The following is a 25,811-nucleotide window of genomic DNA, read 5'->3' on the forward strand; positions in this document are numbered from 1 at the left end:
CCTGCCCATATTTTCTGCCATATAGGTTAATATATACTGACCTCTAATTTCTGCATTAATAGCCTTTTGAATTTCTGACAACCATCATCAGATGTATTATTTTTGGTCAGATAGCTTAAGATCACAGGTGGAACACAAAAGCCCTGGAAATTCACATGCAAACTAAAAGCAACAGCCCCACAAAAATAACCACCTAAGGGCAGCAGTGGGAGCAGCTGCGGCCTTGTCTCCATGCTCAGCCTTGCAAGCACACAAAGTTCACAAGCACCAAGGGTGACTCCTACCGGCGATTGAGCTGCTCCATCTGCTGTATGGAGTTGGATCTCTGCAGGATCTGTGGGGCTGGGGGAGCTGTGGGGCGCTGCCATGTTGTTGTCCTGTTCACGTGGTCCACGTAAAAAATCCGCCCGTGGCTGTCAATTCGAGCCTCCCAGTCTAAGGAGCAATAAAATACTGTAAACTATGGAGGGCTTGGGACTTATTTGTTGATTTGTTTGAGCTCTGTCACTTTTGTAACCCCATCTATTGTCTCTATAATAATCATTTCTACTATAATGTAGACATATACATATGTATATAAAAAACACACATCTATACAGAAACAGACATGTCTGATTCTTAGACACCTGCAGCTACAGAAAACGTGCAAACCATTTAGTATATCAGTTGAAAAACAGTTTTTGAGACCCCGGCAGGTGTCTAGATGACACTGTCTATATTGCAAGTCTAAGTGGAAGTAGTATCTGCTGACAAAATAAAAACACTCAAGTTTTAAAACCAGAGTTTGTAAACAAAATATTCCAGGAAGAACAGAATTGTTCACTGGGAAAACAAACAAACAAACAAACAAACAAAACCCCCCCAAAAATCCCTCAAACAGTTCACATCTGTGAATTCATTATCCTGCTTAATTGTCAAGACCTAAATAGTAAGTTGGGATTTTTCTTGTCATGTTTATGTCCAATTCTGACACTGTCACCATTTCTGTAACATGCTCTTGCAGAAGAAAACCATTTTTCCTGCACTTAATTTAAAATACACAAGTTTAAACACTTGGGCAATGGCTTCCAAAGTAAAACATCTGCATCACTGTTGTGATGGACAAGGCTGTCTTCTGCTGTGTTCCTAAATGAGGCTATATTCCATCAAATCACTGTTAGTCAAATGTGTTACAAATAGCTTGCTGAATTGTCATTCATCAATGTTTCATGGTCAAGCTTTATTAATTTTTTTCCCCAGGAATGTAGGAACTGGAGCATATTGTTGCACATTAGAGGCAGAAATAAAAGATCAATGTTTAAATTCTTTCTCCTTCTTTAATTTGACCTAACACAAGACTGAAAGAATGACACATATTTTTCATTGTTACTTTCAAATGTTGATGAAACAACAAATTGAATATAATCCAAATTAAAAAGAAATTACAGTTTACAGCTCAAAATCCCATTCTTAATATTTTCCTTAATTTTTCAGCATTTAAATATGAAACCTGTCACACATCTGAAAGCAGAGCTTTAGAGAAAACAAACTGAATTTGGGCAATGATTAGTAGATTTTTTTTGTATTCGCAAATTATTTATTTACACAGAGATTGCATTGGGCTTTGACTGTAAAGGAGTGATGCATATATGCATGCATACATGCTGAAACCCAGTAAATGGCAGAAATGTTTAAATACTAACAATCAAAGCTTTTTCCACAAACATTTCAGCAGTTTTTCCAGTAAGTTATTGTAGTGTATAGTTTTCTTCTGAAACCACAGAACTGGACCAGCTATTTCTGTGCTTTTATGAAATACCTGTCTCCCAGACACAGGTTTGTAAAATGTAGAACTGGTATAATAGGGTGGCAGTTAGTTAACTTGAAGATCTGCACAGAGGATTAATCTGATTATAATAGAACCAGCAGGCTGCAAAACCATATCATCATCCTGGCTTTGCACACACAGTTCTATCTGTGTTCTACTGTCAGGGTCCTTCCAGTTACTTGCTCCAATTACTGAGCAAACACCCATACCATACCATACTGGGAAATAGGATCTGTTCATTTTACACTAAATGTCTTAATTCCTGACTCCTTTAAAGTAACAGAGCTTTGCCACAGACTTCAGTGGGTCTGAATTTCCTTTTTTTTTTTTTTCATATTTGGTTTAAAGCTATGTTTGCCTATCAGGTGTGTACCTTTTTTTTGAGGAGGGAGGGTGGTGTCCTTTCTTTGAATACATAATACTGAATAGATTTTCACTTCTCAAAGTTTAAGCACATGAATAAGTTCAATAATTGAGAGCAATGTATTTTTCATATACATTAGAGAAATTACAATTCATTTGTTCATTAAAGTTCATCTAACTGTTGCTTATTGTCCAGGTTTATTTTAATATAAAATCTTCACTCTGCCTCAAAAAATGCAAGGAAACACAGTCACCTGCAAATTAATCTGCAGATATGAAAGATGTTGTATATTCCTTTGTAAATCATTACCACACAAGCAGTATTCAGAGATTTCAGAGTGTTTGACAGCTCACAGTGCCTCACAGGCACCATCACCTCATCTCCCTGCCCCTGTGCAGTGCACACGGGAAAGGCAGCACTGTCCCTGCAAGAGTGACGCTCAGCAAGTCTGTGTGCCCAGGTGTAATTATCACAGCAACAACACCGGACCCAACCATCATCACTCCTCACTTCCAACTCCTCAGCTGTTCATTCTCAGTTCTCACGTTCAAAAAGGAAATGTAATGAACTCTCAGTAACGAGCCACAGGCAGCTTATGCCCCAATTAAAGGATGGAGAAGCTCACTTGGTGGCAGAGCCTCGTCCACTCTCTGGTAGCGGCTAACGTCCTGACGCACCGACGGCAGGGACCTCAAGGGCTGGTGGCCATTGGCTGGAGAACCTGGAACCAAAACACACACACATTTCTTTTTTCAGTCAATGTGGGGAAGCCCTAGAGTTACCTCTAAACTGAGCAAGCAGTGTTAAAGCTTCTGCAGGACTATGATGTTTCAGGATATATCTAACAGTCATCTTTTCTTGGGGTCAAAATAAATTACGATGACAGCTCTAGGCAAGTGATTCCTCTGGGATGTCCTGGTCCTGGAAACATCACCTCTGGGATGTGCTGCATCCATCTGTGAGCAGCCAAAGTCAGGGCATGGAAACAATCTGTGCCTGAGCCATATCCCAGGACAAAGCTCCACTCGGCCCCAGAAACCTTAAGAGTGGGAGGTGGAGCTGTCCACTGTCCTTCCTTGCTGCAGCCAAACTGTTCTGCAAAACATGATGCAACATGACACCTAATAAAGAGCATCCCAAATGTCTAGAAAATGCTGTAAAAGTATTTGAAGTGAACACCAAAATTATTACTTCCAGTCAACAACATGTTTATGAAGGGAGGAAATTTTTGCTTATATATAGCCCTTGGTATGTTATGAAAAAGATGCATTTGGAAACCCGCTTAATTGGATATTCTTCAGTCCCTGAAGAAACTGAACAGATTCCATTATTAAAGTTGCTTGGAAACAATTCATTAGGGATACATTTCTACTTTCAGCGATTTTAGTGAGACAGAAAATTCTCAACTGTTAAAATAATTTAAAAATCAATAAGAGTTTTACAGTGTTAACTTAGGTAACACATTTCTCTCCTCCCAAGGTTCCAGTGCACTAGGATCCATCTGTACAGAGAAGGAACTGGGAAAAGGAAAATAAAGAGCCTGAAGTGTACAAAATATTATTGTTTTTCCTTTTCCCTTTCTTTTGATTACCCTTATGTTTTAATGCTAATATAAAAAATCCAACAGAAAAGAGTGCAATATAAATTCTATTTTGCATTTCATACTTTTTGGGGGAGTTTTGTCCCTCCTTACCACATTCATTAGTGAGCAGGGTAGTATTGTGGAATTCTTTCCTCCTCCTCACTACTCTCTCAAGAATTAAAATACATCCAATTTTAAAGTAAACACATTTTGGATATTTCAGGTTTGGATTTTTCATTAAATTAAAAACCTCCAAAAGTGTCTTGAAGAAAGAAATAAATGCAAAAGAACAAAAAAAATCTTGAAAGCTAATGAAATTGAGAATTTAAGGATCTTGTTTTCAGGTGCAGTAAGGTCACTCCAGAAAGTGCCTCCTGCAGTTGTTACCTCCAGTAGCTCCTTCAAGCTGTGCTGTGGCACCCTCACAAGCTGCCTGCGCTCCCTCAATTTCTTCATCCTGAGACTGGCTCTGGGCAGCTGCTGCCTGCAGGCTTCTTCTTCTTTGCCAGATTTCTTCTGCTTCCTCTTGGTCCTGCAGTTCACCTGCCTCAGCCTCCTGCGCCTCCTCCTGAGGTAACTGCACCGCAGGCAGAGAGCCAGCAGCGCCCGCAGGCTCCTGTGCTTCGGCACCCGGCTCCGCCGCAGCTGCCTCGGGGGCACAGGCTCCCTCCTCCTCCTCCTCCTCCTCCTGGGGGGAGAAGGCCGGGGTCTCGGGAAACCTGGCGCTCTCGCAGGAGGAGCAGCGCATCTCCACGGAGGAGCGCCGCACGGTCGCGCTCTCGTTGCAGGAGCTGTCGGCGCCCTCGGCGTCGCTCTCCCCCTCGGGCCGGGTGCTGGCCTCGCTGACGCTCTCGGTGCGAGCGGGGTCGCTCTGCTCCGTTTCCGACGACAGCTGCGAAGGCTCCGAGCCTTGGTCAATGGACTCCGTCTCGCTGACGCCCCTTCTGCTCCCACCTGCAGCCTCAGCAGCTCCCGGGTCCGCGCTGCCGGGAGGCTGCTCTGCCTCTGCAGGGCCAGGGGACTCGCTGCCAGCCGGCTCCGCTGCGGCCTCCGCCCGAGAGCCCGGCAGCGTCTCGCCTCCTTCCTCCGGAGGTGGAAGCTCTGGGAGAGAATCTTGCTGGTCATCACTTGATGGCAAAGGAGCATCAGAGGCTGAAACCCTTTCACTCTCTGCAGGCCCCGGCATTACCTGATCTGATGAGGAACTTACTTCATTTCTTTCAACATTTCTGGTAGCACCATTAAGCATTACTAAGCCACCATCATCTTCCAAAGAAGATGGAAAACCCAGGTCTTGATGCAGCTCGTGCTCCTCTTCATCTGAGTCAATGTGAAGCATAGCATTAAGTCTTGTGTCAGTAGGGAAGCTACTCCTCAGTTTTGGGGAGGCTCCTCGTGGACGGTCACCACAGGCAGATGTCCCTGGCCTGGGATGGTTATTGTGTTCTATTGCATCGAGATAGTCATTTAGTGAGTCCTGGCGGCCTCTGGGAGGGGATGATCTTGAACCACCAGAGGTCAGCTCATCCTGGTCTGTCTCCAGAGTCCTACTAGTCCTTAAAGAATGTCTCAGGATTGTGTCTCCAGAAGATTCCTCAAAGACTGGGCCGTTGGAACACACCGTGGATGTATCGTGATGTCCTGCTGGCATGTCCTCATCATCAGAGGGGCTCCCCAAGTCTCCATTTACAGAGTTGGTTCCTAGCAAAGTTCCAACTGTTTCTGGTGAAGCATCTGCAGAGACAAAAGGACTGAAGGTGAAACACAAGCAAGAACACACAGTTCATTCTACGTAAATTATATAACAATCCACATCCTTGAAGATGCTTGCTAACTTCAATCAGAAAACTAAGGGAAGAAACTTCAATCAAAGTAACAGAGGCATCTACAGTGTTGGAACAGCAGTTACAGAATTTTCTCTGTATAAGTCTGTATACTCTTTTGTAGGATATAGAAAAATTAAGAGGTGTATAGTATGACTTTAAAGATTCCCATTTTCCTTTCAAAAGACACTGCACTGCCAAGCATACAATGAGAATCACAGGCAGATTCATTTAGAATCTATCCAAGAAAATCAAAAACAATATGCTAAGTGTTGGTGGTTCTTGAACTGCCATGTCCAAGGCAGTACGTGCCATATCTAAATTTTTAATCCCAACAGAAAAAAATCTGTAGTGGGGGGGGCCATACACAAATGAGAAAGTATGTTATGTCCTCAACAACAGAAAAGCACATACACAGAAATACAGAGAAACTCCTTCCATACAACTGTCTGGAGATCCAGATCATTTACAAATTCTCACCTTCGTGAACAGAAGACGTGATTTCCACTTTGAATTGGAGATACCCACTAACATGATCAGCAGGGAGCCTTCTGCCAAGATTATAGCTGACAACCTGGTCTCTGCAAAATCAAAAATATTGGCTTTTTAAATTTTTTTCTGGCTTCATGTTTACAGTATTTAATTCCTATTATGGTATTAAAATCGGTCACATACTCTGGTCTGCATGGAGAAGAACAAACACTAACCATGGTACAAAATACATTTTGTTAATGGATAAAGCAGCCTAAAAAACTATGTTTGATCAATTCCAAATACAAATTGTGCCCCACCAATTCTTATAGATCCCTAAATATCTTAAGTCCTAAAGAAATCAAATTGCAAAGGTCCCTCTCTAGGCTAACCTCCTCCTATCCCAAACGCAGTGTATAATTAACAAAAGCTTTCTGCCCCCTTGTGGTTTTTACTATGTACAAAAGTCACAAATAGTTACTTCATAATTTTTCACATTAAACAAAGCACTTCTATGTTCTGATTTAGTAAAACAATTAATGCTTGAATTTATCTTTAAATACGTTCTTAAGAGTTACTGAATTCAGTGGGGCTCAGACTAGGTTAGACATTTGTATCAGCTTGACACTTTGGATCAGATCCCAGGCTGTACATTTTTATTTAGGCACAGCCAGAATTCACAGCCACAGCTCCCCTCAGCACAGCTGGGACAGCTGAAGGAAGAAGAGGGAGCTACTAAAGACCTCCACAGGAAATTATTGTTATCTATGCAAATAACTTGATACTGGTATAAACACCTCTCTTTTACTGAGAGCACTCCTACTGCAAAATAAAACAAGTTATTACTGAAATAAGCTGCAGCAGTCTGTATAAACTTTTAGGGGAAAAAAAAAAATAGCCCTGAGTGGACAAGCAGCCTCCCCCCTCCATACTGCTCAATAGCCCACAGGATACCAAATCTCTGGAGTAGTGTCTCCAGGACCTGTCACAGACTCCTCACTCTGTACTCCAAGTACAAGTCACCATCAAATGTCTGAGGTTTCCAGTTTTTACATAAGTTTTATATTACTCCATGCCATTCGAGAATAGAGGAAGCAATGTCATGAATAATGCCTTTTCTGTATTCAGCTGAATCAATTCTAGATGATTCTCATGCTCATTTATCATGTTGTCCAGGAAATTAAAGCCACAGGCCATTTCATTACACAAATTTGTGAGCTCTGACTACAGCTAAAACTGGGGTAGAATTTATTAAAAGAGGATGGTTCTGGATTTCATCTTTTCATTCCTTAAGTATCATCCCTGACATTACCAAAATGATGGTGTTATACTTGCTTGACTAAAAAAAAAAAAAAAAGCAAGAGAGAGCAAGAGCACTAGCAGTTGTAATTGTGTATTTGGTACAGTTTTACTTCACATCTACATTGACCACTACTTTACTTTTCAAAACCTTTGGTCAATCTTTACACAAAAACTGAAAATGGACAGGTATACTACAGAAGAAGAGGCAAAGATTTTATGTCAGTTCTAACAGCAGTATGGCAAACCAATCGAATACCCATATTCTTAATACAGATTTCTTATACTGCCTCTCCTTTCCCAAAATGACTTGATATATGAACTATACAGAACTGAAATTCAGAGAAGAAAACAGGAAATGTCTTCCAAATTAATGGTTTGAAGAAACAGAGGTGAGAACTGATGAACACAGAAAATTGGTAATTTCCACAAATCACAGCACCAGGAATCCCAGAGCACAAAAACATTTTGGTGTTTAGCAAGGAAATACACACCCTGCACTAGGTTTTAAAACCAGCCTAGATCATGGAGTTATTTTTGAGTTTATAGGAGTGTGCAAATTTATTAGAAAAAGCTGCTTGTTCAACCAATATGTTGAAACTCGATGTGAGGCACTTCCTAGAAAAGTTATATTGTGTATATATCACTGTTCTTGGATACCACTACAAAACAAATGGACAGGCTTTTAAAAGTTCTATGTCAGAAGGTATCATCAAAATTTTAAGCTACTCTTACAATTTTATTCTTCCTTTGTAAAATGTAAAGTTGAAAACTGTTTTCAAATTGCATTTGATTTTCTCCCCTTATGCAACCTGTTACTTTGAGGGGAATATCTGTGGAAAAGGATGCCAGTTTGTATAAGTGTGATGACACTGCCATGCCCTTAAGCTTTAAAGCAGAAAATATGCATTTAATTTCACCATGATTCCTCATGGGCCTAATCCTGTGGCTTTTTAAAGTCAATTGTGACACTAACTTTAGCAAACTTTGAGGCAGGGCCTTTAAAAAAGGCATGCACAAGAGGTGAATTTTGAGTCCCATCACTGAGCTATTCATAACAACAGGCAATTTTAATTGTGTAGTGCTAGAAGCACTCTGAAAATAAGGACTCCCAGCCTTGCAATTCTGGCCAATTCACTGAAGGGATATTACATCTCTGATTAGTGAGCTGACAATTAAAAAGACACCAGCTGTACAAGAAGTCAGTCAATTATACCTGCTTGTTCTAAAAGATTTGCACACAACCATGTAGTACTATGAAAATGCCTTGCTTTTTGACTAGCTAGCGAGAGGGTAAGGTTTCTTGTGACTAGCATTTTTCATATAAAGAAATAAGGCTGAAAGAAAAAGACACACATCAACAGAAACATGGGTATTTAGGACAGAGCTAGAAACGTTGCCATTTTCCAGTCAGGCAATAAAGCTATTAAAAATTACAATATATTTCTTAGTATAGATGTAGTAAAAATTTGCTGTGAGTAAGCCAAAAAGGCTGCTCTTTGCTCTCAGTATCCTAGATGCTGAGTCCTCCTGCTGAACACAAGCTAGCATTAAGAATGTATTCATTTACCCAATTGCATGTCTCTCCAAAAGTCTCTGAACGGGTATGGTTAACTTCCCAAGGAAGCGCTTGATGATTGGACGACTCTTGGCAAATTTGTCTTTAACCTCAATTTCCAGGACATCTGTTAGAAGTGCAACAAAAGAATATTTCTGGAAGGAAAGAACATATTTGACACCATATCAATACACCTTTATTCAGAAAGAATGTACTTAATTACTACTAATGTGCAGCAAACTCCAAAAGTAATGACTGATGACAGCAGTTTCCACATGGCAAAATAATGTCAACATCATTTATTACAGAATTTTTGCATATGTAACTAGCTTTTTACTGTTCCTCATCCCCTTTCACAGTTTCTTGAAAAGAATTGCTCAGTAAGAAACTGCACTGGATAAAAGCACTTTCAGGGTGTATGTCAGAAAGTAGAACGCCCTGTATCCTACTGCTTGCTTCTATTTGCATAGGGGAAAGCAACAAGAGAAGGAATCCTGGCTGTACTCTGTCAGGTCCATGCAGGAGGAAGGAAAGAAGTGTCTCACTCCAGGCTGTGCTCAGAAGAATCTCCCTCCCAAAACCATGCTTGGCATTCATGTTTTGCATGCATGACAGGAAGTCAGGAGGGCAATGTGTGTACAGTACATTCAGGAGCAGCATTAGTACAGAAGGAGAATTTTCTATGGAGTTTTGCCCCAACACTGACAAATCTTCCCAGCAAACTCCAAGAGAACCTCTTCCTGCACTTGAGGCCTTTAAACAATATGATGCTACTTTACAGAAGATTTCTTAATGTCTGGTAAAATAATTTTCCACCTTTCCCTGCAGGGAACATTAACACAGTTACTCTTTTCAGCTTTCATTTTCATGCATTTTGTGAGCACTTCATCTCTTACATCTGTACTGCTCTGTCAAGTCTGCCCAACAATGGCCAAAAGATTCAAATGTGGTACAGGGCAAATGTTAAGCAAGCATGTTGGCAGACACACACACATACATACAGTGTGATGATAAATTCCCTTAGGAAAACAGGCTTAGAAACCCAAAATATGTATTTGTCATCTAGATTTTAAAATATTCCAAATAAGCAAGCAAAGCATGGCATAACCTACTCAGAAAAAACAAGGTCATCTGGTTACTCTTTTACTATCTGCCACCTTCATGACCTCTGAGCAAACCACCTGTGCACAATGCCTAATTCACATATGGTTAGGTAGCCAAAGATATATTGAACAATGAGCAATAGGAGAAATAGCTCCTCAGTTCAGCTGCAGGCATCAGATAAACATCTTCAAAAAAACCAATTAAACTGGGTCAGGAATAAAATACCTTCCTCATGCTGAGCAACTGTCACAACTGGGTTCCTCTGATAAACAGAACTTGAAATGTGTCACTCTCACTTTGCTATAATATTGCAAATTACTTTGCAGAAAGTATTAGGTGTAAAACAGGATCAATCCTGCACCACTAGGGAAGAATATGTAATGGGATCATAACTGCTGTTGTCAGAGTATTGCTAAAAGGAAGATCCAGCAGCTAAAGCAAGCTAATACAATGTGTGCACCAGTGAACATTATCTCTTTTCTAATAAGCTTCAAAGCCAAGGAGAACTGGAGGAGGAATAAAAAGAGGGGGGGGATAAAAAGAGTAAATTTTCTTTCTAGCTACTGGATAGCTGGACAGAAGAATCAGTGTAGAGACCTGAACTTTGTTTTTTCAAAAGATTTTAGGACTATTTACATCTACCGTCTTTTCCACAACCAAGCACCCTAGGGCAGTGCTAATGCTGGCCCTGCTCAGTTCTGCTTTACTGCTTGTTTGCTTTATGATTTGTGGAAACATTCCCCAAAGCCTACTCAATTTTCATCTTCCCAAAGAATACACTAACATTCACCACAGTTCAGGCTTGGCAGTCCTGAAAGGGCTATGGACGTGTGTCAGCAGTTTCACTTTGCCACATAAACACTTATCTTCAAAAGCACAGACATGGCTCTCCTGCACTCAATGACAGTTGTGGACTGATCTCCTTCCATGGGATCTGCACAGTTTACCCAATACAAGCACGTTTGGCAAACTTGCAGACTACCAGTTTCCCCCCTTGCTGAGTGGTGCTCTAACACCTTCCTGGGTTTTCCTTCCTACAAGGTGTAGCTTGCAGGAGCTACATCAAAGAGCATCCCTCAGCCTGACAAAATGGAATATTCATCACTTGCTACGCAGCACGAAAACACCATTTCCAAATGAACAGTTGTGCAATCACTGAGCATGAATTCTCATGTAGTGTAACATCTCTTAAAGAGTCTTCTCACAACATATAATCCAACTTTAACTAATTTATTTTTGCAGTTTGAAGAAATCTACGGGGTGGCTAAGTGAGTTCAGCTTTTTTTTAGCAGAGAAGGGAATGAAAATACCCAGCTTTAATATGCAGACCATAACTGCTTCTATCCACCAACAGGGTTCCTAAAAATACTAAAATTTCTGTGTCACGTTAAATAACTAGCTACAAAATAAGCTCACGGCTTTCAGAGCGTAAGGCCTAATGCACGAGGAGAAAATGCAAGGCTGGTACACTGCATCAGCTGGCAGCCAGCTCCCAGAAGGGATACATTACCTCTCTGTGCCAAACAGGATTAGTTGTGTTACTGATGATAGTCGACCTTCTTTCCTGGCCATGGTGAGCAAACGTAGGAAATGTACTTTTCTTGCCTGGCTGAATGGACATCTTTAGATAAGGATCAGGGTTGAAGAACATGCCTTTTTTAAGTCCAGCTGCTCTAATATCTAAAAAGCAAAACAAGAAGGAAGGAAAAAGGAACTGAGTAAATTCAAGCTAGTTCACAAAGTAGTGTATTCCTAAAATATTACCCAGGAAATCAATTCACCATAGATTACTAAATAAAGCAACTTAAAAGTACTCACACATTAACTGGATCCAGTGTACAGCAGGAAATCAAGTGTTTTCCCAAAAGAATATAAGGAAGAAAGGTATCAACATCCTCATTTACATTTAAGCCTCCACTTATTTGTAAAATAAAAAGCATAAACTTGTAGCTCACCTACAAATATTTTTCTCAGTAAGGCATCTAAGATATTTCCACTCAAAGAAAAAAAAGAAACCCCAACAGAAACAGCCCAAAATTAATCACACAGCCCTTGTTTTGTTTCTGGGTGAGGAGAGAAGATAAAAAACTGTATGGGGGGTAATGCAGTGAAAAGACACTTTCCAAAACTTCAGTCTTTGATAAATGTAACTTTCCAAGTCTGCTCTGGAGTATGATGCAACTTTCTCCCAACAGAGCAGATAATCCACCTCACATAAAAGGAGGCAAAGGCTTCTTTTTTCCTAGGGAAGCCGCAGTACTGCTGCCCTCACAACTTACAACAATAAATAATAATTTCCTCAGGAGCATATTGTCATGACTAAGGACTTCAATGACAGTGCAAGCTTCAGCAACAAGAAAAATAAAGAGGTACTTTTTAATATAATATTCTATTTTAAACTTAACTGTAAAATATTTCTCTGTTTCTCTGTAGGTTTGCTGAAGCACAAGATTTTTCTTTTTCCATTAAGTACAGCAGTATGCTGTATGCAGCAATGCAACTGGCACATACAGTTTAGACATCCAGCAGAATTCACTGCTCTAAAATTAAATGCCATGCCTGTGCATTTGGTAAAAAAAAAAAAAAAAAGAATCCTACCCAAAATTCAGAATTAAGCCATACAGCAGAAACATGATGAAATAGAGTCATGTGTAAATGAACAACTCAAAAACATTACAGGACACATGCCACAAGTCTATCAGTCAAAATTATTTTATGGGACTCCTCAGGCAGAATCACAACTGTCTATTAAACAAAACAGGTTTTTCAGAACTCACGAAGCAATTACTTGTATAGTCCACTATGTGAGTCTGTAGAACCTATCAGGTCACTGCAGAAAGGCCACTTCAAAAAGCAGTGCATTTTTTCTGCTCTACCTTTACAATCTCTGCACGTTTTATTATCAGCTCTTCAATATTCAGAAGTGAATTTCATCTGCCTTTGCTCAAGCTGAATATGCTTCTGTCTCACACAGGATTTCCCTGGAATAAAGTGCTAATCAAAACAAGTGAAGCTGGTAGACTGCACCCCTACAGCTATTTCACTGTAGTGACAGCTTAGCTCTGTTACAAGTGAATTTTTTCCCTTTCTAAATGACCATTCAGCTATTGCTTTTTTCAAAGTGATGGAACCAGACTGCATTTTAGTTACAAGTTATGCTTTCCACTCTTCAATCAGAGAGGAGCTGTCCCTTGTGCAAACTGGAAATTTCCCTAAATTTTTCATGCTGGGATATATCAAATCCATTTCTTTCACTCCTGGAGATCCATGATTCTGGCTGGTTTTCAACAAACAGAAGTTCTAAAGAAATGACATCTTTCAAGCCACTAGAGTGTGCTCCTACAGAGGCTAATGAAGAAAAACATTCCATCTTTGATGTTATTTAGAACAGAAACTTACATCTTTTTAAACAATAATTTGTAAAAGACAGAAGCATTGGTTTTTACCTGATAGGGTAAAGCTGACCAACTTCCTAGAGTGCTGAGCTCCAGAAGCACCTTCATCTGTGCCTTCTACTCCCATCTGAAGAGGAGGGAAAAAAAGAAATATACCACAGAAGTTTTCATCTGCTTTGTACATGCCTGAGGATGACAACACAATTTTAAGGTACTATGCTAGGGAAGGAGCTGCCTTATCACCACAGACAGCCTCAGCCACAGCATTAGTTTACAGCAAAATATCTGTTATTTATGTCACACAGTGCTAATATATCAGTAGCCCAAATCTTCCAAACAGAACATGTACAGCCTAACACACATGCAGACAATATTAATCAGAGAAAACCTTTATCTTTTACAGCTTTCCCTTTTGTAAAATAACAAACAACAGCATGGATTTGTAATACACATCAAAGCACTGAGCTGTCCAGTGACAGCACATGTAACTTTTGTCACTTTCCACAAATAGATAATTTAGTGTGCAACAAAACAAACAAAAAAAAAAGGCAGAGATCAAAGAGAGACTAAAAAAGCTCTCAGCTCTATTAACAAAAGCTCCTTTTAAACAGAAAAGCGCATCAGACATCTAAATAGAAATGTGGTCTAAAAGCTTAAGCTGCACAGATTTTTGAGGTTTGGTTTCTACTGAAATCCCTCATTAGGTAAAGCACCACTTCAGAATAAAAGTTTCTCCTGTATTAATGTCTGTCTCTTTCAACTAGCAGAAGGATTTGTCTTTCAAGACAGAGGAGATGTGCATCCAGCTGAATAATCTATCACAGAGACATCAATGGAGAGAGATCTCTGAAGACAAATGGCTCCTTGGGCAGGCACTGCACCCACTCCCAGTCAGGAGAGGTGACACAGAAAAAGTCTGAGCCAAACACAGTGCTGAGGATTAATGCCAGTGATAGATCAGGGTCTGATCTATTGAAAGATGCAAATCAGCTGAATAAAAATGGGCACACCTGTGAGTGTAGATGAAGAATGGGAGGCAGCCCTGAGCAGCTGAGCAGTGGTTTGAAGTCAGCAGATGGATAAATGACTCTGGAGCTGCAGCAGCCACAGGGAAGCTGCTTTGCATTCAACAAACACATAGTCATTCCTTTTTATACTGCTTTAAGCTACTTAATAGTATCATTTCAAATACTTCCCACGATGATCAGCAAGCACATTGGGATTTCATTGGAATTAGCAAACGTGGATTTCTCCAGCCATGATGTTGGGGCCTGGCATCCCCGTGGGCCTCAGCAGTCTTGTCAGGGGACACACTGTGCCAGCAGGCACTGCCACTCACCAGCCAGTCCATTCTCTTCCCTCACTGCTGCCTTCATGGGCACTTCCCACCTCTCAGGGCAAGACAAGTCTCACCAGAGTGCTCAGAACTATCCCTTTTCCACCCAGCATGACATTATTATGCCAGTGATTTTATACGGATGCCTAAATAGTGACAGGTGGTAGCAAAATTATGAAGGCATCAAAAGCAATGGGTTAATTCCATTAATTATCAGTGGATGGATCAGTGTCCCTTTGTCTACAGACAGATACCATGGAAGCAGTGAGAGTGATCCCACTGTGATAGCAATGCCACAGGAATGCTGTGTATTCCAGTTTCCTCTTTTAGGCTTATTTCAGCATACACTGTTTCCCCTATTAAAAATGTCAGTCATCAACAAAAAGGCCTTCCCCATTCTATACCTGTTTTTCTGCTACAAGTTGGACTCCATTCAAATAATATAATTTTTAATGCTAACTTCACGTTATAGAAAACAGAATTTGCTGACAATTCAGCTACAGTAACACGAACGCTGACAGTGTTCCCTAGCACTTCCATGACTTTTCTATACAACCTCTTCCTCGTTCCATTATGATCTAAAAAGAAGTTTCAATTCTTCTGCCCCAAGTGAAAAAATTCATCCCATCACACACACAGAGTTTTGCAGCACAAAGCTCATGTAATCTGGTGTAACACAGTGTTTCTAAATGCTCCATCAGGTCTTCTATCTCCTCTGAGCCAAAGTAACACAATAGAATGTTAGCTGCTTATCCAAAAATATGATGGACTGAAATACCTGGTGTGATACACCATCAGTATGAAAAAATCCAGTAAGCAAGGAATTTATTGCACCATAAAAAAAGGGAGTGAGCACACCATGACTCTTACCACTTCCTCACACAGCATTTCTCTAAGAAAAGACAGAACCAGTACCAAGAGAACCCAGTGGTCTCTATTGCACAGTGCTTAAGATCAACACCAAAACCATGGAAATGCAGTGAAGTTTTAATGTAAAACAGGTTTACTTACACATAACTAACCCAGTATGACATTTTTAGGAAGTATAATCTGAACTGTCATACAACATTCTCATCAGGAAAAGTAACAGCTCTCTATTTCTGGAAGTCTGCACTGTTAATGCAAACAAAAATGTTTATATAAAATTACCCCTTCCAGCAGGTGTGTGAATTCTGTACAATACCCAGGACCTTACACATAACTAACCCAGTATGACATTTTTAGGAAGTATCATCTGAACTGTCATACAACATTCTGATCAGTATATCTATCAGCTCTCTATTTCTGGAAGTCTGCACTGTTAATGCAAACAAAAATGTTTCTATAAAATTACCCCTTCTAGCAGGTGTGTGAATTCTGTACAATACCCAGGACCCTGCATTACCTTTCAAAGGAAAGAAGTTTAAACAGCAAAAGCTGGTATAATCCTTCAATAATTACCATAACTCTCAAAGACAGCCCTCCAGGTAACTACCAAGTCATTAAATGCACAGTTAGATGATAGATGTTCAGATGTCCTTTTGTTCAATGAATCCCAAAACTACTGGTGGATTACATGATAAGGTCAAGAAAATACAAAAGTTAGGTGGTTTCTCCACTCTGTATAATCACACTGCTTCTCAGTAATGATCTAGTGCAGCACTCAGCCCATTATAAGGGTTATTCTGAGATGCATTTTTTCCTCTTGCTCAAAATCAGACTACTTGTCTTTAGTTTATAAATTGATTAAAGACAGTAGCTGGCAGGCTCATTAACTATGACACATTTTCTCCTGTAAAGTATCGAGTCTGTATGCATCTGTGAAACTGTTACTCATGGTGAGATCTGACAATTAAATGATGCTACCACCTAGGTTTGTAATGCTAAGAGAAAACCCACACACATTTGGTATATTGAGATACAAAGTCTAGTACAGCACATTTAGGGTCAGATAACCATAGCATGTTGTGTATCTAATACACAACACTGCAAAAGCACAAGTTCAGAATTAATGCTATGCAGTCTGAGTAATTTCTGCTTTACTGTATCCTCAACACTGCAGTTGTCAGGACACCACCCTGACAGTTGTGATCTTAAATATTTGGCAGCTAACAACAACAAATCAAATGCACTGTGAAACTTGCTGAAGCTTAGCTGCAGAACTAACCTGATAGATAAATCACTTGCAGCAAAAGCACCATGGTACAAGTTTGGAAGCCTTTTCTGCTACTGCTTAACAACTATTCCACTGCCTCATAAACAACCAAAGAAACTCTTCTAAAACTTAAACAAGTCTCACAACACAAATGCAGTAAGACAATACTTCTTGGTAATCAGGGAATTACTAAATTTCAATGGTATATGAACACTGAAAGAATTCAGTAAGTTTTGCAAGAGCAGAGTTTTTTCCAGTTTAATTCATATTAAGAATTGCCATTTCTGCAACAGTTTCATACTGAATATTAGGAAATATTTAAGAAATAGGAAGACATGGAGACTCTGGACATGGTTTCAGTTATATAATCATGTGAAAAATTCCTATTATGGTGTTAAATTACAGAAAACTATAAGTAGCAAAAAACTGAATGCAAGCAAAGTCAAATTCTTAGCATAAAAAACTTCAGTTAATCCCTGACTTTTTACTGTTATTTTATTATGAGCAATACAAAACCATGAAAATCACTTTCCAGTTTTCATAGTTTTGTAAGACAGCACTTTTTTTGTTGTTGTTTATAATTGCTGTCAATAGTAAAAGTAGGAGATATTGATGGGTTGGTCTGGCAGTTAATACTGTCATTTACTACTATCATTTTATAAAACCTGTCAATAAATCATCCACAAATACAATGAAAAAAAGGCTAAACTCACCATCACAGCAGGGTTTTTCACAGTGATACATGGAGTAGTAGCTCTGAGGGCTCCACTAACACCATGGTAGTATTTAAAACAGATCTTTATTTCAGCTGAAAAGAAAACAAAAACCACATTAAACACTTCATGACTGACCCTAGGCAAAAGAGACACAACAAAAGGGTCCAGCTTTCAGTGACCTATCTTCAGAAACACTCTAACAGGAAATTAAAAATAGAGCTGCTGGTTATATCCTTGTTGTGTGTTGTCATTCTGTTACTTAACAGACAAAAATTATAACTTACCTAATTCTGCAACTTGTATTTCTGCTACTGTATCATCAGCCCTGAAAAAGGCACACAAGACATTTGCCACTAGGATGATTTTGTAGCACTTCGGAAGAACGTGACACATATGTGAAGGAAGCTGGAATCACTTTATATATCAGAACACAGGAAAGGTAAATGTTGAACCATGTTTCTGGTCCCACTGATTAAAGTTTTGTTTGCTAAAGTGCATTTGCTGCAAACAAAAGAGTATTATGTTTAACTGAAGCCTGACCTCCCTTGTAGTTCCTCTGCATTCTTCCAACCAAGCAGAACAGCTATAATTATGGCTGCCCTTGATCCTCTGAGATTTTCCCTATCTGGAACAATGTCTGTTTTCCTTCTCCATCGGGAAAACTCTTCTGTGTAAGGCTGGTGAGGGTTTTACCTCTGGGTACAGAGATGGCCACAGGCAGACAGCAATGGCCAAAGGCAGGCAGGAATTACAGCAGCCAGTTCAGACACAGGATGTGTAGGAAAGTCTTGGCAGTTCAATTCCTCTGCTTGGTTTAACAATATGTCAGTAGTCCTGAAGTACAAAACCCAGAGTTTGGTGTATGATTTTGAGACATATATAGCCTGATTCCTTAAGGGTTGAGGTACCCACTTATCCCTACTCAGAAACCCACTCTGCAAGCCTGCTCAGCCAAAAAGTATTATTTATTTTTAACTTTGCTGCAGTTACATATCAACATTTATTTACTATCTTCCTCCCAGAACAAAGAGGAGACACCTCAGAACAACTCTTCAAAGGAAAGTGTCTGGCTGACAGTGCCTCCAGGGAATCAGGAGGTGGAGAAGCTGCTGAGCCCACTTCCTCCTCCTCACAGATGAGTTCACACACACAGACAAAAAACATGCTCTATTTACCACAAGCTTTACAGCAAAATTCAAAATGCAGACAGGATTTCTAATCACCTACAAAGGTTTATAAGACTTAAAACTCATCAGGCAGGACGATGGGTTAGTTTCCTCCTGAACTGAGCAATTCTGCTTACTTACCAACAATGCTTATACCCAGGACTCACAAGAATTTCTAGCTCACATAAAATCAGAGGTTCAGCACTTGCAAAATTTGGGAGGATTTATACCAAGTACTGGACTCTCCACATTATAAAATGCACATACTAAGTAACAAGAACTCAAGTCTGAGCACTTCCTATTCACACTGAGAACATAAAGACAGTGTACTACTCCAACCAAAACTTCCAATTTCCAGCTATATTGCCTGCTTTTATTGCATTGTTTACTTTTATTGCAACCTGAGCTTAATTTTTCTGAGAGTTTCTGGAGCTACTGTTTATCCAGTCTGTTGTGACTATCTTCTGTCAATTCATCACTTTCAAACAAAATCTAGCAATAGAAAGGTTACCCAGCTGCTGGTTCTATCCACAGACAATCCATAATGTGATGGGGGACAAACACTCTGACTACACTGACAGGTACATTTATCTAAAGGCTGAAATGCAATACTATAAGTTTTGCATCCTCATATTTCTTTCTCTCAATGACTTCTATGAGCATACAGTACTTTTCAATACCTGTATACGGCTGGTGATAGAAAAATGCTTGATTCAAGAAATGGATCTGACATTCCCTTTCAGGTACACTAAATTAAAAAAAATACAATCTAACAAACAAAATACCAAACTTCAGGACTTATTGCTAGAAATAATTAGAAAAAGCAGAGCATTTAAAAACATGACAATGAGACTTCTTCTCCCACTTGCCAGCAGAAGCAACACTGATTCAGTTTGGGCGTTATACAGCACTGCATTCACACATGCATTTAGAGAAATTGCAGATCAGCTGTTAGCACTGTGTCAGTGGGATTAATACAAGAGAAGCTGTGCTTGAAATTCAGCACAAAATTGAAAAATGGGCTACCCACGATAGGCATGCAGATGTTGGCAAAATGAGCATGGACTGGCAAGACTGGATCTTATACACAGCAACAATACAAACACTTCATAGGGTAAGAGATACCAAAGTGTTTTGTTCTTGGCTAATAACACTAGAAACTGCAGTTCATGTAAACAGAAGAAGAGATCTCAGAGGAATCCTGTAAGTTCAAAGCAGCTAAGGATGTAGCTTTTTGGCATGTCTTGTGTGGTGCTATCAGAAAAAAAATCTTGATTAGAACAGGTTTTTCTTGATGACTGATGGATTCCTGACTTCTAAATCTATTGAAAACAAGTATCTGCGGCTGATCTGATAGTTACAGGTGGTGTGCTTGTTCTAAGGCAGCAGTAAGTCCAATTATCTGCAAACAGGACTTCAGTATTTTGAAAAATTAGTTCAATACCATATTAACACATAGGTTTCCTCTGAACTATTCCCTATTCTAAATGCACTTTAGCATGTGTCACCTACAGAGTTTCCCAGTTTCTTTCAGTTTCTTTCATTTCTCCTGCCACCTTGTTTTCATGTGTTGCCTTCAGGGGGAAACTGGCACTTCTCTTTTTTCTTTCCTATTTATTCTTTCTCAACAGGTTAATGAGATTGCTTTGCATGGGATCCCTAATGAAAACATTAAGAGCAGTAAACCCAGCAAAGGACATACATCTGTACCTGACCACAGAATCATTTGCTGTATCATTAAAGCAAATAAGATGTTTCAGAATACAAAAGAATTTTCAGTCATGGGAAAAATTAATATACTTTTGATACTACACGTGTCCTTTTATAATTGACATTCCTGCAGACATACAGACCACAATAAATTCCTTCTTTAATTAAAAATAAGCCAAAAATTAAACTGGGGGGATTTATGATTCTTTCAAAGCTATCACATGGCCATATAAAAAGTGATATATATGTTAATTAATCTGACAACTCTGTGAAACCATATTCCCCTTCTTTTAAAGCTAATAGCTGTTACTATGTCATAACCATAGTCTTAGAGCTCTATTACACAAAAATGTTGGAATCAGTAAAGGTTTCTGGGACTCAAACATTGACATTTGAATTTCAAAAGAACACCTGCATGAAATTATAGTGCTGTTACCTCTATGGACCATATACTTTTGCCTCTTCAGTAATAAAGGGATCAGCTTACACTAAATAACAGCTTGGGTTTAAAACATCATTAATTCCCCGAAGTTCCTCACTAACTACTTTTTTACTGCCTTCAATACTTTACCTTTGCCCATCAAAAGAATGCTTTAATAAAAGACAGATACTAAGAATACATAAATACATGAGCATAATCCTTGGAGAATGCATTCCTTCTGGGAGACAGATAATGCAGGAAAGCAACTGTGTTTGCTGTGAGAACAACTTGCTCCAGACAGACCCTAGTCAAACAAAACACCTGTATTAGAGGTGGAACCATCTCCACTGAGAAGGGATAAGCAGATACATCTCAAAAAAGAAGTCAAATCTAAGTTGGGTTACAACAGAACAGTCTCTAGAGCAAAACAGTGCTCCTGGTTCACTGTATGGAACCTGCACAGCAGCTGAAACTTCCTGGCCACTGCAGCTGAGTGCCCAGAAGGTACTTGGGCTGAATCCATGGCTCTCTGCAGACAGAAACATATGTCCTCCAACAGTCACTGAGGAAAAAGCTGACAGAACAGTAACTCATTGAAAAAATATGAGAGCATGTTCTGCAAAACTTATTTAAGAAAACTAGAACAAATGAAGTCACTCACATTCATGCTTTACAAAGCTATAAAGGGAGATGCAATCCATGAAAAAGCTACAGATTTAAATCCTATTTTTTCCCATCTGAACCTGACAGACAACTGCAGAAATTTAGCAGTGCTACGTATGACCTGCCTGTTGAACTTTTCTGTAGTGTGACAGTTCAGTGAACTCAACATTTCTGTTTGGACATTTAGCATTCTCTTCTCTGCATCACTTTCAGCATGTGCATTTTTGATTACTTCCTACTGGGCAGTAGCAAACAAGCAGCAGAATGCAAGGGCCAAAGCTGGCAGCCCTCAGGTACTTGCCATCTCTCTCAGCAGGTGTATCCCAGACTTTATTTTACAGGAACATTAGGCAGACCACCTGCAAAGTGACTTACAGAAAGCTTTTTAGATAAAGTAGGATCAATAACAGAAAATGCTTATGTCCCACTGGTCTTTCCATCTAACCTGCTTCAAAGGGAATGTGGACAAATGCTTGTTCAGGTAACAGAGCATCCCTATCCCTACCTGCCCCACTCACTTTGCTGCCAACAGAGATTCTTATTTAATAATAGTCATGAGAACTATTATGCTCCAGTTTGGCAAAGTAACTATAATCTAACCTTTAAAACAAAACACTGGGGTATTATGTGCATAAGGAAGTCAACAAAGCCTGCCACAAATGTAAAAAATACAAGACTTGATCCTGTTTCAGTTATTTTTGATGCTCAAAAATAGCTGTTAAGAGACAACATAAAAAACCAGCACAAGAATAATAGAAGTATTTCTAACTCAGTGAATATGTCTATAAATAGAGTAGGGACAATAACCATGAGTCCCCAGACAGACCACTGGAAGGGCACTGGTTGCAGGGCACTGCACAGATGAATGTTCCAGGCTCAGAACAATTCCATGTGAGAAAACCATGACCTTTACAGAATTTAACTGGTAAAATTCTGAATGGTAAAAATATAAAGATTGGATACAAGTAATGAACTAAATTCATAGAACATTCATTAACATTGACCATTATGGCCAAAACCATTACAAAAAAAAAACTCTGTTCATACTTCTAGTTACAAGTAGCCCTTAAAAGATAAAAGTATCTGAAGTTCAATTATTAAACTGTATTTTTTTTCCTTCGATATCTATCAGCTTTTAACAAAAAAAAAAAAAGAGAGCTAGAAGTCTGCTTTGCTAGCTATAAAGTAAGGCATTTCAGTCTGAATACACTATTTTTGCAAAAGTTATAATTTCATGGAAATAGGAACTGAATACCAAGAACTCCACATAAAACCTCACTTTTAACATGGTACCAGTGTAATGCAAGCACATATATTACCATGTCTTCTGAATATATCTCTTAGTATACTCATGTTCTTACTCATGGGGGATGAACAGATGGAGACTTGCCCTGCTGAGGGCTTGGGGGCAGCTGGTGGAAGGGAGTCTGGCCATGACCCAGCCATGGGCACTCCCAGCCCAGAAAGCCAAACGTGCCCTGGGCTGCATCCAAAGCCCCGTGGGCAGCAGGGCAAGGCAAGGCAGGGGATTCTGTCCCTCTGCTCTGAGATCCCACCTGGAACCCTGCATCAGCTCTGGGGCCAGCACAGGAGGGGAGTGATTCCACAGGAGGCCACCAAGAGGTTGGAAGAATGGAGAACTTCTCTTATGAAGACAGGCTGAGAGAGATGGGTTTGCTCAGGAGAAGAAAAAGCTCTGAAGAGGACTCACTGCAGCCTTTCAGTACTTGAAGGGAGCTTATGAGAAAGATAGGGACAGATTTTTTACCAGGTACAGTGGATAATGGTTTTAAACTAAAATAGGGTAGATTCAGACTAGACATAAGGATGAAACTTCATACAGTGAGGGTACTGAAATGCAGGCATATGTTGCCCAGAGGGGTGGTAGGTGCCCACTCCCTGGAAGCACTCAACATCAGGTTGGATAGGGATCTGAGCAACCTGACCTATCAAAGAGGCCCCTTTGCAGGGGGGCTGGACTAGAGACCTTTAAAGGTCCCTTCCAACTCCAACCATTCTGTGATTCTATGGCACAAATGAAATTTTAGTTCAAAACACACTGCATCTGTGCAGTCACTGCATCCAAGTATCGCAGTGTGGCACCAGAAGTAATTTAACCACAGAAGTCCCAGGGGAGATTTGGAAATTATTGATGTGACAAGACTGGCAGTCTGTGGATGAATCCCAACAGCTGCCACTGTGGATTATTGCTCACAGCATCGAGCCATAGCACTGCTAAAGAAAATATATGCAAATCAATGTATTTCTATTCTACTGACAGTAATGACTATGACATCAAACGGTATAAATAACAACAAAGGTAGGTAAAGTAGGTGAAGGTGCTTCTTGTGGACACTGTAATTAACACTCATGGGACCAAAACTACAACTTATAAATACAAGGCCAATACAATCTCAAAGCAGGCTCTCAGCCTAAACCCATGTTAATAAACCAGGCAGGACCATGGCAGAGAATCAAGAGTGAGCACATGCCCATCCACAGTGCTGAGCTGTAACCACCCCCTGCTTTACCTACTGGAATATGTACAGCTTTTCACTTCTGGGCACACTGCACATGCAAGTGCATAAGCACCAGTTCCCTGCTGCATGGCAGTGACTGTCCTATGCTGATCTCCCTGCCATGGCCTCTCCAGCATGACCTGTCCTCCTCTGTACTGCAGAAACCTGACTTGGGAGCTGCAGATTATGAATGAGCAGCAGCTGATACCAGCTAGTCCCAAATAAATCTTAGGCTTCTTCTCACGTGTTTTTTCTATCACCAGCCTTCCTATGGATCATTTCACTCCATCTTTCTGTTACCTCTGTTCTCCATATGGAATACCATCACCATGCCCCAAAGGGTATTGTGCTTCCATCCAAAGCTCACAGACAGCCATACCCAGAGAAACACTTGCCATCTGAAATCATTTCTGGGGAAACTGAAACCTCTCTTGCACCAGAGAATAAAGGCCCAATGTACTTAGAAACCTAAACAGCCTGATGCCATGCTAAATACCAGATGACCATACTAAATGCAAAAGCATTAAGCTGTTTTGCACTTTCCCACTACTGCTACCTGTTTAGGATAATAATCCTTGAACTTTTTTCCTTTTGCAGGAGGGTGAAAATTGTAGAGCTGGGTTTAGCAATCCTTCTGTAGTTTACACACCAAAAAAAACCTGAAGGAGCCATCCAGCGAGTGAGTCATTGTTTTCCTTCACTCACATTTTAGCAAGTCTCAGAGCAGGATGTTTGAAAGCCACCTCTGCTAAGTGAGGAAACAGCATATCAGGCATATTGATCCTCAAACTCACCTTCTTGAATGTCTAAAATGACTGAGTTCCCTTTCATGCCTACAAAGCATTTTTGCTCCTTCCCCAGGGAAAACCAAGAGGAACAAACACCTGCCTCTGTACTGGCTGGCTCTGCAGTTCAGAGCCACTCACACTGTCTCAAGGTGACATCTTAAGGACACTGGCTGTTTGTGATGGGGAGCTGGACCTGGTATTTTGCAAATATTTTCCTTCTCCTCTGCATAATATTTCCTCCCTCCCCTTCCTCAGTCACTCCCCTCAGAGGCTGCTTGTTTTTCTGGAATACATTAAGTTCATTTCTCTTTATTTCACTGTTGATTCCTTTGATTCTCCCTTCCAGGGCAGAGCCTACAGAATTTTTGTGTTGATTTTTGTCCGAGGCAAATAGAATTTTCTTTGATCATCCTTGTTTTGCTAATTTTGGATGCTTTGAGGGGAATTAACGTCTGTTTTCAGTACCAAGAGGAAACTCTCCCCTCCCTTCTTTCTGCAGGTTGCTTGATCTGAATAGAGCAGATGGCAAACTATGCCTTTACATGTTACTTTCTTGGAAAAATAGGAGATATTGAATCCCCAGGGAAGGATTTTTAAGATGAATAAATTAAGTGATCTTAACACTGAGCTACAATACTCCAGACACACAGTAATGTGAAATTCAGAAAAATGTTTATCCAAGTCTACCTTTAAACATAAGCTCAAATTTGAGAGACCTTGGTGAAACTATAAATAAGTTTATAATTATGCTCATGGAAAAACAGATTCCCAAACTGAGGCATAAAATGTTTTTCTTAAAAGATACAAATCTTTTTGCAGAAAGAGTCCAAGGCCTAACCCAGCTGACTCCCACTGACTAACATTAATGCAATTAAAATGGAAATACTCCTTCTGCATGAGATTTGTTTGCATATGGCTCATTAGCAATGCTATAATTCTCTGTACTTCACCCTCC

General features: G+C 39.9%; 1 protein-coding gene across 1 annotated transcript in view; it reads right to left on the minus strand.

Moving 5' to 3' along the window:
* HECW2 (HECT, C2 and WW domain containing E3 ubiquitin protein ligase 2) overlaps positions 1–25,811 on the minus strand; it is a 142,853-nt gene that overhangs the window by 41,905 nt on the left and 75,137 nt on the right. The window contains exons 4-11 of the mRNA XM_058027607.1: positions 17,587–17,681; positions 13,455–13,530; positions 11,519–11,688; positions 8,917–9,059; positions 6,057–6,157; positions 4,141–5,487; positions 2,797–2,892; positions 285–435 (exon numbers count right to left, since the gene is read on the minus strand). Of these exons, the coding sequence (XP_057883590.1) occupies positions 285–435; positions 2,797–2,892; positions 4,141–5,487; positions 6,057–6,157; positions 8,917–9,059; positions 11,519–11,688; positions 13,455–13,530; positions 17,587–17,681 (2,179 nt within the window). The remainder of the gene's footprint in view (positions 1–284; positions 436–2,796; positions 2,893–4,140; positions 5,488–6,056; positions 6,158–8,916; positions 9,060–11,518; positions 11,689–13,454; positions 13,531–17,586; positions 17,682–25,811) is intronic.

The sequence above is a fragment of the Melospiza georgiana genome, chromosome 7 (genome assembly GCF_028018845.1).
Source record: "Melospiza georgiana isolate bMelGeo1 chromosome 7, bMelGeo1.pri, whole genome shotgun sequence".
Lineage (NCBI taxonomy): Eukaryota > Metazoa > Chordata > Aves > Passeriformes > Passerellidae > Melospiza > Melospiza georgiana.